This window comes from Aspergillus fischeri, genomic scaffold (assembly GCF_000149645.3).
Source record: "Aspergillus fischeri NRRL 181 1099437636249 genomic scaffold, whole genome shotgun sequence".
NCBI classification, from domain to species: Eukaryota; Fungi; Ascomycota; class Eurotiomycetes; order Eurotiales; family Aspergillaceae; genus Aspergillus; species Aspergillus fischeri.
The window spans coordinates 2,859,918-2,873,237 of record NW_001509770.1 but is presented as its reverse complement, the minus strand read 5'-3'; the positions used below and the strand labels follow the sequence as shown (position 1 = coordinate 2,873,237).

General features: G+C 48.3%; 5 protein-coding genes across 5 annotated transcripts; 3 read left to right on the top strand and 2 right to left on the bottom strand.

Annotated features, from left to right (window-relative positions):
- Window positions 1–4,099: 4,099 nt before the first annotated feature.
- Window positions 4,100–4,920, top strand: NFIA_017180 (MYB DNA-binding domain protein; the record flags this gene model as incomplete). Its single annotated transcript, XM_001264913.1, has 2 exons — window positions 4,100–4,566; window positions 4,818–4,920. The coding sequence occupies 2 exons, from the start codon at window positions 4,100–4,102 to the stop codon at window positions 4,918–4,920; spliced, it is 570 nt and encodes a 189-aa protein (XP_001264914.1).
- A 511-nt stretch (window positions 4,921–5,431) lies between these two features.
- On the bottom strand, window positions 5,432–6,396 carry NFIA_017170 (tRNA (carboxymethyluridine(34)-5-O)-methyltransferase; the record flags this gene model as incomplete). The annotated part of the gene is made up of 3 exons (XM_001264912.1): window positions 5,432–5,915; window positions 6,088–6,212; window positions 6,274–6,396. 3 exons carry the CDS (start codon window positions 6,394–6,396, stop codon window positions 5,432–5,434), a joined length of 732 nt encoding a protein of 243 aa, XP_001264913.1.
- Window positions 6,397–7,734: 1,338 nt separating this feature from the next.
- On the top strand, window positions 7,735–8,994 carry NFIA_017160 (TBCB family protein; the record flags this gene model as incomplete). The annotated part of the gene is made up of 3 exons (XM_001264911.1): window positions 7,735–8,004; window positions 8,339–8,558; window positions 8,660–8,994. The coding sequence occupies 3 exons, from the start codon at window positions 7,735–7,737 to the stop codon at window positions 8,992–8,994; spliced, it is 825 nt and encodes a 274-aa protein (XP_001264912.1).
- A 436-nt stretch (window positions 8,995–9,430) lies between these two features.
- Window positions 9,431–11,648, bottom strand: NFIA_017150 (Cupin domain protein; the record flags this gene model as incomplete). Its single annotated transcript, XM_001264910.1, has 5 exons — window positions 9,431–9,654; window positions 9,746–9,994; window positions 10,080–11,297; window positions 11,358–11,503; window positions 11,584–11,648. 5 exons carry the CDS (start codon window positions 11,646–11,648, stop codon window positions 9,431–9,433), a joined length of 1,902 nt encoding a protein of 633 aa, XP_001264911.1.
- Window positions 11,649–12,084: 436 nt separating this feature from the next.
- Window positions 12,085–13,176, top strand: NFIA_017140 (ribonuclease H2 catalytic subunit RNH201; the record flags this gene model as incomplete). Its single annotated transcript, XM_001264909.1, has 1 exon — window positions 12,085–13,176. One exon carries the CDS (start codon window positions 12,085–12,087, stop codon window positions 13,174–13,176), a length of 1,092 nt encoding a protein of 363 aa, XP_001264910.1.
- Between the last annotated feature and the right edge of the window lie 144 nt (window positions 13,177–13,320).

Genomic DNA, 13,320 nt, shown 5'->3' with positions numbered 1-13,320 from the left:
ATTGGTTCAGTATTATCCTTCACTCTTCCACAGGCATGGTTAGGTCTCTTCGCAGAAAGAGTATAAAAGTTCTTGTTGAAGTAGGGGAACACCTGTTCTCGACCGACTGAATAGGTAGATTGGTGAGTTGCAGCCCACCGCCACTTGACGTCCTGACCCGAGTCAACCTGTATCGTGTAATTTCTGATACATTTCGTATGGCTGAGCAAGAGTGATCAGTTGAACCAGCTCCGAATACCTGATCTCTTTTGTTCAACTTGGGAGAGCACTTGACTGTCATTAACCGTACGTGTCTGAGGTACGTAGCAGTACTTGTCAACTCAGCTGGACGGACAACGACCGAATGCAATAGACCATCTCTGTCAGGACCGTTGTCGATTGGAGTCCGTGATAGATAATTCTCGACCTCGGGCCTATTCCTGCGGCTTGGCAACTTAGCTCCCATTCAAGCCTCACCCTTTCCAAGAGTAGACCAGGCTGGCACCTCTCCTGCTACTGAATAACAATGCAATTAATTCCTGTTTACTTGAGGACATGAAGGGACCAACCCCGAGCATTCGAAAGGGTTGATTGGCTGGCTTGATGTTGTGGTGGCATCCACCGCCTTAGTCGGAACAGTAAATTAAGGCAAGCCACCGTTGGCCCCACTGGTCCCTAGGTAATCTTGCAGATGACGGATAACCCCTTGTCCCTCGGCCCAGCGGTTCGATGAGAGGAGTGATAACTCTCAAACGAAAGTTCAGCAATCAGTGCGACCATGATTTTGAAGACTCTTTCCTGTGCTTTGCACAGATTCAATGAGCTGTGGAAATTTCCGTACTGTGTAATATAAAGTTGAATATGCGCTAATAGTCTTGCATCCGATATCATACTTACTTCAGGGCACAAATAGTGTTAAAGTGTCGCTATTCGCCTCGGGGTTCAACATAGAGAGCAGTGCGGTTCTGCCTATGGCGGTAATAATAGTGATCATAATGTCGGTCCGCTGGCGAGTTTAGATACAATCTAGATTCGCGTCTTGCTTCATGATTGTGGTTCTGGTCCGACAGATCAACAAGCCCTAATTTCGCAATAGATCATCAGAACCATCTGATTGCGAACGAGTCTAATGTCCAACTAGTAGGGCTCATCCACCAAGGAGGGGCACATCTGTTGGAGAATTAATTGGATCTGATTGTAGATGACTGAAACGAACCAAGAATGCTCTTCAGAAGGATGATTGGGGGGCCTGTTGTAATGAAGTACCGAGTACCTCCAACCTTAAGATGCTAAATACTATTTTCAAGGTTAAGAGTGAGTCTAGAACCTATCCCTGAACATTTAAGTATTCAGTTCAAGGATGTCGGGAACTCAAGTCATGTACCACCAGCTGGTTCGGGAGACAATTGGAAGCCATGTGTACACACAACAAGTGATAAGTGATACGTCAATAGATACATGTAGAGGTGTCTGCTGGCCCCGTACGGAGCTAAATTCACGGCAAGTAGGTGACTCGTAATATGAAGCTCAGCGGAGCGTTGACTAGGTTGAATTACCTTTACGAATCACACAAGCAATGACGATGTACAATCTATTCTTCAGTTCTAGGTAGTAGGCACAAACTATTATTGCGTGGCCACTGGCCAGAACAGTCTTATGTTTTCAGCTTCCTGGTCGATACTTGCCCGTAAAGGAAAGGGTGTTCGTCTCCGCCGTTAGACTAACTGCTTGGAGAATGGAGATCCATCGCAGGGGCTCGGGTCCGGCTTACCAGAAGTTAGAAACCTAGAAATAATCAGAAAAGCCGTTGAGACGTGAACTTGATCGTCTACTTCGAACCGGTATAAGCCTGACGCTGGCAAAAGCATATATATCTTCTCAATATTGTTGCCTGTCAGCAGAAGTAGTTAATGCTCTCAAGATCTCTCCATGCTATCATATCCTAATGTCCACATTGATTAGTCGTATCCATTGCCCTCTCTGACTTTGTTTGTATTTGACTATCCGTATCTGCAAGAGTCATCGTTGAGTATAAACAGCCCGTTCGTCACTGATGTACGATTGTCAGAACTACCACCATGGTTAATAAGCCAATTCTTCAAGACTCGAAGTAGTAATATTTTTGGGGCAACAAGCAGGACGATGAGGGTTGTAGGAAATAAAGGTAGAAATATACAAAGGAAAATACTGTATAAAAGAGGGAAAAAGAACAGATATTTTAATAGGAATTTCATTCAAAAATTAAAGGACAATCAGTGGTTCGCATACCGGGGTTCCCGGTATGTAGTTTAAGTCTTAAGTACAGAAAAGGGCTTAGACTCGCTTTCTTCTACTTAGGTCCCCTCTGGTCATCTAGTGCCCCTCTTATTTCCCCTCGTTTGATCTTTTCATGAATAATCTCATCGTCAGATCTCCAATCGAGTCTTCATATGTGCTCCATTGCCCTCCACTTGAGGGTGGGATTATCAAGAAATAAGATCAACGACGTTTTAAGATGCTCGAATACAGAGAGCACAGAGTTACTTGGCCCTGCAAAGCCTCGTCGATACTCCCGTCTCTCGCAGATTGGAAGATAACTTGATCGCTTTATTTCTCAAGCTGACTGTTGGCTACTGTAATCTCTTCCTGTCTTCACGAACATGCTAGGCATTCATCAAATGATCAAACCCAGTCTTCCAAACCAAAAACACGGGCTCGAACGTTCTGAGAGGTTTGACCGCCAGAGAAGGCTTTGATTAAAGTATCTAGTACCCTGGGTGTGGAACCCATTATAGCTACTCGAAGAGTCGGGAGTATTGTTAGTGTTCGAGACTGGTACCAAGTAATAATAAAAAATATTAGAATAGTTCAGAGAAATAGGCAATGGACCCTTCTACCTACCCAACCCATGTCCACGAGTCGTCTCGAAATCAAAGGCACTCCTGGAGCATAGGGAATAGAAACATTCTACAGAGCTAGCGTATGGGAAGGTACAGGACCTATAATGTAGGTAGGTACCTGAACAGACGCCCATTTTGCGCCGTAATTAGGTATGCATAAATCTTACCACCGTTGGTAAACATAGGTAATAAACAACCAGAAATAATAACAACCTTACACTAACGGTAAATAATAAATAAAAATCATCATTATTATTAAAATCATCATCAAACTTGGGTAGACGAACAACAACGGGGCCTGCTCGAACCCACCTCACCACTGAAACCTGTTAATCGCCTCCGTCCTAAGGTAGTCTCGTAATCTGTTACCTGTAGGGTCATAGGCTCATAGGTTGACCTTCCTTGTACTCTTGTGTCGTAGGAAGGTAGTAAGTAGTATCTAGTAGCTACCTTAGTTAAATTACTACTATAGCTGCAAAAGCCTCTAATTTGCTGTCTGCCAACTGCTGGATCAGCTGTCAACGATGATGATCTCTTCCTATGCATCTCAAACTGTTTCATCTTCCTTTTGAATCTCCCTCCTTTTCTTTTGACCTTTTTGTCTTTTCTTCCTCTTCTTCTGCTCTTTCCCTCGTGATCCCGGATTTCCCTTCTTATCTTCTCGTTGGCATTATCTATTCTTTATACTCTTCACTCGGTGAAGACTCTCATCTGATACTATACTCGAATCGTCACATAAAGACTCGTTCTGCCATTGACACATTCTACTTTCAATCTCTCATCTGTTAGAAGACCTCATTTGGTTCCTACACGATATTCCACTTCTCAAATCTTCGCCTTTACGCCCAGTGTTTTGATATTGTCGTTATCTGCGTCTTGTCAACTTTGCGCTATTTGGTGGTTTACCTTGCAAACGTCACACGGCTAGACTGTGCCATCTACCCATCTTTGCTAGAACTTTGGAGCTAGCAGGGTAAGCAAGTTTGCGAGACCGATTGTCTGTCTCAAATTGTCTTTGTTTCGGGAGGAATTCTGCTTCATCACTCGACTCTTTATATCATCCTAGATTATCTTCCTTCGTTGCTCTTTCTGTGTGTACCGATCGACGAACACATCGAAGGTAACCTTATCTGGCCGGTAAGCCAGGTCATCAGGAATCTTTTCCTCGTTTGCATATGCATTCTTTTGGCTCATAGCCCACAACCATTGCAGGCTGAGTCTCTCCATTGCGAGTCGCGCATATGATTGCGTTACAAAACCAGGCTTTCTACCCTCCTGCCAAAGTGGATATCTCACTGCTTCTGAAGCCCCAAGATGAGGAGGAAGCCGCCTCGGTGACTACTACGTCCGCCTTCCCTTCGAGGGCCCTCCCTCCAGCTTCCATGGGCCAAGCGACACCTGTCGCAGCCTCGACGCCTTTGTCATCCGCGCCGCCTCTTACCGCGAAAATCCCAGCGTCCGTCCCTGCCAAGCGTCTGCAGCCAGCCCATACAGCCGAGTCTCCGGCCAAGAAGCAATCGAAGTGGTCCCCCGAGGAAGATGCACTCATTATAGAGTTGCGGGGTAGTGGCATGAAGTGGGAGGACATCAGTAAACGGCTCCCGGGGCGAAGCGCTATCAGCTGCCGTCTGCACTATCAGAATTACTTGGAGCGCCGAAGCGAGTGGGACGAGGACAAGAAGAACAAACTTGCAAGGCTATACGAGAGGTGCGTTTCTGAAAAGACTGGCCCTGTCTACTCAGGCGGAGAGAATTTGATTTTGGAGATAATCTTGAAAGCTGCGAAGACGACTTGCTGACTAGGAGACTATAGGTTCAAGGCAGAGATGTGGTCAAAAGTAGCAGAAGAGATGGCCATCCCATGGAGAGCCGCGGAGGCTATGCATTGGCAGCTAGGGGAGCAAGAAATGGCACGCCGCGCTGGCGTAGTCCCATTTTCGTTATCGAGTTCAGCCATAGATCCGCCAGCGACCAGGGTTCGCAGGGCCAGTACATCGTTATCTCGCCCAAGAAAAGGATCTGCATCACGTACTATTCCTCCGCCCCAACTTCCGTCAGTTGAAGAACTTACCGCTGGTGTTCCTGCATATGCGCCAGCCCCGCCGTTTCCCCTACCGCGAGATGCCTATCAATTTGGCCGTCCTCTGGACTTGAGCGGCAGCCATAGCGGGCATTTAGGACCTCCCTATGGTTTGCCGCCTCGAACGCTGCCATAGCGGAATCGAAATGATCCGAAAATTCTCGTTTTCCTCCTTTTCCTTTTTGTTTTTGATATTTCTTTTCCTTTGTTTTGGATTTCGTGTTGTTATGATATGCATAGCGCAGGTTGAAGGTGTTCCTCACTATTTGTGAGGGGAGTTCTCATAGAAATGATCTTCGTGATCCCCTGGCTTCCTGTTACTGAGCGTTTCCAGGAGGCTTTCAACTCGACGAATTCTCTTTTGTCATCACCCATCATATATGATGGACGTTATGTGCAATTTACATGAACAGAAAACGGGGAGGTATGCAAGGTAGAGGCTTCGAGGCTGGTTCTCGAAGTCCAAGGTTATATCGACAAGCACAACTGTCCTCTACTCATCGGATCGTCTCGCAATCGCCCACCAGTTGTCTTTTTCATAGCCCGAATCTAGAACACGGCCGCCCGCTCTTTCGATGTCGCGTTCCAGTTCTGTTGCCTCATAGAGGTGATAGTACCGGTGGAAAGTCCTCGGCTCGTCGTCAGAGCTACCATTGGCAGGCTTCGGCTTCAAAACCCAAGGAACCATTACGTCCTGCTTGTCGCCTTTGTCCCAACCCCTGCGGCTGGTTTTTTGTTCCAAGGCCCAAACATACAGCAGGACTCTGCCTCCGGACGATTTATCAGAGGCAGGTTTCAGAGTGCGGAGAATTTCGCGGATAGCCTGAATTCTTCGTTCAGGTGTGGACAGATGGTGTACAACAGCGATTGAGATAGCGAAGTCAAATAACGAATCTGGATGTGGCAGATTCAGGATGTCCGCCACAATAGTTGAATGCGGCTGGTGTTTGACGGCGATCCGGGCGAGATTCTCGGAGCTGGCTGGCGTTAGCTATCGATCGTTGAATGTGACAGAGGACGAGACATTGCGAAAGGAAGTGACAATGAATGAACAAATATATATACAAGATTGGGAACGAATATCACCCTGAGCATTCTACAAACACGTTCATGAAGTAGCAAATAGTAGAACATCTGATAAAGACCTACCGATCCGAGGCAACTATAAAAACGTCCTTATTTACAGACAAGTACTTGCCATTGCCGCACCCCACATCAAGACCAATAGACCCCGGTGCCAATCCTTTGAGGAAGCCTTCCACAATCGGCCATGGCTATAGACAGATCAGCATCAGTTTACCAATGTATCGATGACAAGTAGGGCGTGCTACGCACCTTGTAACGGGTCGAGGAGAAGTGTTCTGCTATCTGTTGATACACTTCATGTACGTTTTTCTCTTCATAGGCCTCTTCATCGGGCAGATTCGGCGTAGAATCGGGAAAAGACGACGATGCCATTTCAGTTGGGTTTTCTGTTGTTGCGACAGGCTCGGCTTAAGAATCCCTCACATGCAAAATCGGAGGGTCCCGGATTTTCTTATGCTGTCTCGTTGCAGTCAGGGGTACGCAGTTATAGTAAGAGAATACAGAGTCTGCAGATTGTGCCGCCAAGACGTGCAGTTCTGGTAATCAGGTTTCAAACCAAACGGTATTTTTCTGGCATTCCATCAAGTAAGGTAAGATTAAGGTTGTGTCTGGCCTTGCTGCTGATGCGCCTTTCGGAGAATTTCTGAATCAGCAGCTGCTGTTAGGCTGATGGTAGCTAAGGTACGTACCTTATCTTTTGGGTAGTAGGCTAGTAGTAGTATTATTCCGGTGTTGCGTGCAAAAGTCCTAAAATTGAGTCCTTCCCAGTTACTTGATCGCAGTGCCTAAGGCAGCATCAATCCATGCAACTGCATCCAATATATATATACAACTTTTTGAATTACCAGAGGCCGGAGATTTCATCTGCCTATCCCGGACAAGCCAAATTATAGCTAGCACAACGTAGGTCAGGTAGATATGGACTTGCTCAGTACTTGGTGTATAGATTGAAAAGGCTTGGCTGGTAAAGTCATTTATTGAGCAAGGGCGTATGGAAGTACGGTCATCGGCCCCAGCCTCAAGTGGTCAATACATATATAGTTGATGATTGAATTTATCTAAGAATCTCGCCATTAAAATATACGAGAGCTCGGGATAACTCAGTCTGGTCTTCCAGTTCATCTGATAGTTCTGGATCAATCCCGACCATCACCATACACATTGTAGCCTGAGGCACACACTCACTCCTAAGGGGGCCAAGAAATGGAGTCGGGCTCCATGTGCCTTTTGTGCACCACTTGATGTCGAGACACCAGACACAGTTTGATATGGTCGAAGTGCGAATTCTGTAGTCCTGGTGAAATATATATAACGTTTGTGAGTGACTCGAAGTCCCATTGTCGTTCCCTGTCCTCACCTTGTCCCTCAACGAAGATCTGGTACGTTATAGGGGATCAAGACCTTGGGTCGCTCTGAAGCCTATTGTCTGGTTCCTGTGTAGCAATACCACTTATTATCTTCACATATCTCTGGCACTCTACGAGGATACCTCCCTCGTTTCCTCTTGCTCAAGCATCAGGAAGATTCCCCATATAAGACATTACGATTCTCATGGCGTTATATGTTCGCGTTGCCTGCAATTCGCCTGCCACCATGTGACCGATAGTCGTGTACTATGACTTCAATTGGGATTCCTTCATTGTAGAAAGCATATAGAACTCAGACCTTGGCTGACCTCCATATAGTTGATCTGCATTAACCACATCAGTGATGGCATTCCAGCCCTCGCCGACAGATGTCTCTGTCATCGTCACCACGCCCGGTACAGCAACCGGTTCCGAACCGCGCTTCCTGACAGAGCGTCGTGTCACTCCGACATGGACTGTCCTGCTGCTGAAATCTAAGTTGGAGACGATGACTGGCATCCCCACTAACTGTCAACGTCTACTACTGAAGGCACCCGGGCGTGCTGATCAGTGGGTAGACGGAGATGACAGTATCATCGGCAACTGGGGTCTGATGAAGGGCTGCGAGATTGAGGTATGCGCCATCTTTCCATCTACCTCTTTCACAATTCGACAATTTCGTCCCATGTACGCTCGGACTCGGGCGGTCCTGGTTATTCATCGTTCATCTTGGATGGTTGGTCTGTCAGGCATTGACAACTACAGCTCAAATGCTTCTTGACTTGTTTGTCTTTCCTCCAGAATTTGGGATTTCAGCCAGTTTCAGATGAATGCAACACCTTGGAATTGGTCTCAAGTGGCAGTGAGCTGTCTAGATGCCTGACAGCGATGACTCGCTGTTTCCTCAGAGCAAGCAACCGACCAGCACATTCTATTGATATTCGCTGAACAATAGCACCATCTCATAGGTTCACGATACTCGCCCTCAAGCGGTACGGCCTAATTTCAATGATTTGTCCTCTGTGGAGAAATATGTCCTCCCCTCAGCCACGTACGAGTCACTTCCAAGCTCGGTTCTAGCCTGGAAAAAAAACCAGAAACTCGGCAGATTCGACCCCAAGGCTCTGTCACCGAAGGAGTCGATGCAAAAGCAGGCAGAGAAAGATACCGAGGATGTTCGCCTTCGGGGTAAGTCATGAAAAAATGGCGACACGGGGTTGAGCGACAGCTCGGCGTTACCCGGGCATAAAGAAGATTATTCGAATCATTTACTGATTGAGGGATGACAGGCATCGCCGTCTCCCGACGTGCTATTATCCTTCCGTCATCGCCTCCACACGTTAGGCGAGGCACAATACGCTATGTTGGGCCTGTACCTACGATACCTTTCCCTGGAGTGGACGTCACATCTGAAGGAACTTCCGACTCTGGTCCCCAACCTATCTGGGTAGGAATTGAACTCGACGAGCCTACCGGAAAGAACGACGGTAGCGTAGGTGGCAGACGCTATTTTACTTGTCCCAACAATATGGGCGTCTTTGTGAAGCCCGAAAAGGTGGAAGTCGGAGACTTTCCCCCATTAGACTTGTTTGATGACCTGGACGATGAAATGGAGGAAATATGAAAATACTTTCCTTATCTCAGCTGAGCAAGTAGTCCAGCAGGAAGAGAATCACAGAAACAGAGAGAAAAGGGGAATGGAAAGGCTAGCATCGGTCTGGCACAATAAGTTTCTATTCAAAACAATAAATCCAGTTATACCAAGCCCCCGCTCGCAATCGTTGCGCTCCTTCGCCGGCAAATAAGAGATGGACTGAGAAGGAAAGGGGGGAAAATGTCACAGAGAAACCCCGAACACCGTCGTTCCAGTACCCCATGCTGGTGAATCGCTACACTAAAAAGGGCCAAAGCCACGAATGAATACAAATACCCAATATGGAAGAAAGCTTCTACAGCATCTCAACGGAGAAAAAATGGAGGAAGTAGGAAAGTGCACTGCAAACACGCTCGCAGTCGGTCCCATCCCACAGGAGTGACCGAAACCGAGGGGAAGAAAAGGATCATGAAGCTTTAGACCCACTTCCTGCCTTTTGCTTGCCTTTCGGCCTGCCTTTACCGGTACCGTTTGGGCGACCCCTTTGAGTTGTTGACTCGTCTTCAGTTGAGACAGCTGGCTTGGAAGCTGATCCGGGGCTGGACTGGTCATTCTCCACCGGAACACAGCCTTGCGTAAAGAAGAGCCGAGCATCCTTCCCATGCGTGTTCGCAAAGCTGTAATAATTGCCTGCAACCGAGAAAAAAGCTAATCAGCATGCGCAATGGAAATGCAATGGAGCTAGACACAAGGCGAGCACGTCCTGAAGAGACTCCCTTACCTCTTGGCACTTGAAATACACAGCCCTTTCCAGCGCTAAATTGCACGCCAGATATATCTACCTGGACCCGTCCGTGACACACGTAGAAGACCATGTGCATCTTCTTTGAGTTCTTGGGTTTCTTGACACCTCCTGGGGGCAGTTCGACGATTCCAGAGCCGATGAACGGGGAGCTCAGCAGCTTAGCAAAGCGGAAGGTAGAGTCTTTGACATCTCTCGTCTCGATACCGGACGGAGCATAGGCGATATCTACAATTATCCCGGGTCAGCGTACTTTGGTGTGATTCAATAGCCAGGCGACCAGAGAAAAAGGCAAGCATTCAAAAGTACTTACCGAGGACCTCCTCTTCGATGGAACCGGCTTGGGTATCTGGATCCCATTTCCTAACATAACCATGCAAGACGCCGCCTTCTTTCTCCCACGGATCGACGTAATCGTCGTCTTCATTGTCCGAATCATCGTCTCGACTCTTCCGCGACTTGGATTTCTTGGATGACCGCCGTTTACTGACTTTTTTCTTCTCCGGTTCCAGTTCCTCTGTTCGGATGATCTCTTTGATAGTCGAAAGTGGATAGCGATGGCCTTCGGCGGCCTCGCCGTCTCCATAAACGCACCTCTCATTTTTCCAGTAGGCAAGCGGCCTAACAGAAACTCGCCCCGAACGAGTGTGGGTTGCGCTGCCATCAGTGGGTATTTCCCGCTTCAGTATGTATAGGCTCCGACCCTTTAAAGGCCCCGTACGATTGACATAATTTTCCACAACTTTGTCTAACTCTGGATTTCCGGAGCTCTTCAACCCCCGTCCAGTCTGACTGGCAGTCTTTGATTTCTTGGAAGGTCGTTCCACGGCATCATCTTCATCATTGTTCATCCTTTGCGATTTTGGGGGTCTCCCAGGGCGCTTTCGTTTCTGTACATTTCCTTGCTCGCTCGTCTCATTTTGCTGTGTGACTTCTTGGGCCCGAGTTTTCTTAGATTGTGCAGGTTTTTTAGGCTTGGGGACGACTCTTGATCGCTCTGTTTTGCGCGAACCGGCAGCTATGTACGACGAAATATCCATGTCGACACGATCAACGCGCTCAGACTCATCCTGTTGATCTTCCGCCAAAGTGTCGTCGCCAGCGTCGATACTGTCGTCGTAATTGTTTCGCATCTGCTCAAATGCATTCGCATTTTCGTCTCCGTTCATTTGACTATTAGCGTCACTGTCTGAGAAGTCAACTGTGACCGTGGTGTCTGCCGTCTTGTTGATTCCTTTATTATTCCGCAGGCCATTGACATGGTTTAGAGAGGGCGCATTGATGGAACGGTTGGTAAGAGGGGATACATCACGCCGTGTTTCCCCCTTAGCACTCCCAAGCCCCTTACCATCTGATGGACTGGAAGAGAGAATGTCACGTTGCGGGCTTGCAGAAGATCGCAAGCCGGGAGTCCGCCGCGGTGATCCACTCAAGCCGGATTTCATGGGAGATCGCGCAACCGGCGGCGGGAGGAAGGATGCGCGCCCTCCGTTCGTTCCACTCAAGAAGTCAGCGGGCCCAAGCCCGTTGCCTGTGACCAGGCACAAGATCAGTATGGTCGCGGACAAATCGGAAGAAGTGAATCACACACCTTCATCCATGGACATTCCATCGGACCCAATCGTAGTGTTGTTGCCATATGCTTCGGGTGACTTTTCGGGAGATGAGAAAATCCCATCAATCTCCTCCATTCCATGCTCGTCGCGCTTGCCTTCTTTTAAGGTAACTCCCGTTCGTCTACATCCCGTGCCATGGTCAGGGTTCCCTTGCCGAAATGACGGAGGATTCCTAAGGAGACATGCCCCTGCATTACTTACCTCCCAGCTTTACCGACGTTAGAATAGTCATAGTCGCGAGTTTTTGCAGGCCCGCGAGGAGCCATTGTTGCGGAGGTTTAGGAGTAGTGGTGCGGGAAACAGTTTCACCGAATTATTGGAGAGATGCACGGGGCCAGCAGCGTCCGATGCCAGAATCTCTGTGCCGTGAAGCTTTGCGAGTAGGACGATGTATCTCATGCAGGGGAACACCCTGTGCCTCGTGCACTAATAGGATGTTGAGAGAGGGAAATTTGAGCGTCGGGCAAGAGTAAAGATGATGGTTACTTGGGAGGGGAATTGCATTGGAATTCATGATGGGCGGCGAACAACGCGCGGAAGTGCCGCTAGTCCGGAACGGTTCTTGACGCGTCCAAAACTCCCAAAGTGCAGTCGCCAGGCCATACAAGCATGTGAGTGTCTTCCAACATCTGCTGATAAATTAGTCTAAATCTGCCTCTTCTTGAGCTTCCTCTTCTCCTAGACTTCGGCCCTGCTGCGAATATGGATGAATCTGGCCTGAGTGTCGCCGATACTCCAGATGCATTTACCTCCGCGGGCTCTTTCATCCCTCCCAGTATAGATCGCGCTCGACTGCTATCTGGAGAGTCCTACGCTTACTATTCTTCATTTCCTCTCGCAAGTACAGAAGGGTCTCCGCAGGCCACTGGCGACAATCAAACAATCACAGCGGATTTTTCCACGCCATCCGCATCCCCGTCATCAAGCTATTTTGTACTGGGTGTCGACGAAGCGGGACGTGGTCCAGTTTTGGGTCCCATGGTATACAGTGCCTTTTATATTCCGCATACTCTCCATCACTCCCTCCTGGCTCGCGACTATAGCTTCAACGATAGTAAAGTTCTCACTCCTGGTGTGCGCGCGAACTTGATGCGGCTGCTCTGCACCGCTGGAAATCCTCTCCATGCATCGTGTGGGTGGGCGACAAAAGTCTTATCTGCGCGAGATATCTCTGCAGGCATGATGCGGCCTGCATCTGGTGCGTATAACTTGAACGCACAGGCGATGGATGCCACTGTTGAAATAATACGCGGCATTGTGGAGGAGCGCAGAGTAGATATTAGAGAGGTCTACATTGACACAATCGGGAATCCAGCGACCTATCAGCAGAAACTGGAGCGTATTTTCCCTACATTGAAGATTACAGTCGCGAAGAAAGCCGACGCTCTATACCCTTGCGTAAGCGCTGCAAGTGTGGTCGCCAAAGTCACGAGAGACGTGGCACTGGAGTTCTGTCACGAAGCCGTATACGGACTTCAACGATCTGAAGCGCCATCGCTGGGAGTGGCCACAGACAGCTGGGGAAGCGGGTATCCCTCGGATTCCAAGTGCGTCAGCTGGCTCAGAAACCATATGGACCCCATTTTCGGATGGGGCAACGAGTGCCGATTTAGCTGGGGAACTGCAAAAGAAATGCTTGAGCTCAAGGGAGGAACTAGAGTTGATTGGCCGGTCGAAGAGGAGGGCACTGCACCGATCAAAGACTTTCTGCTTACCACCGCAAGAAATGCAAAGAGAACTGAGCAGGATGAGTTGCGGGAATGGTTTGGTCGCCGATCAACGGAGGTTCTTTGAGAAGGACCCGCCCATCCATTTGGCTTCAATAGGAAAGAATGGTGAATGTTATGATACCCCAATTGAATCGGATTCTGAACATGTCGAGGTAATTCACAAAGAACAAAAATTCCAGTAGTGACCACAAATGTCCCATGGGTATCT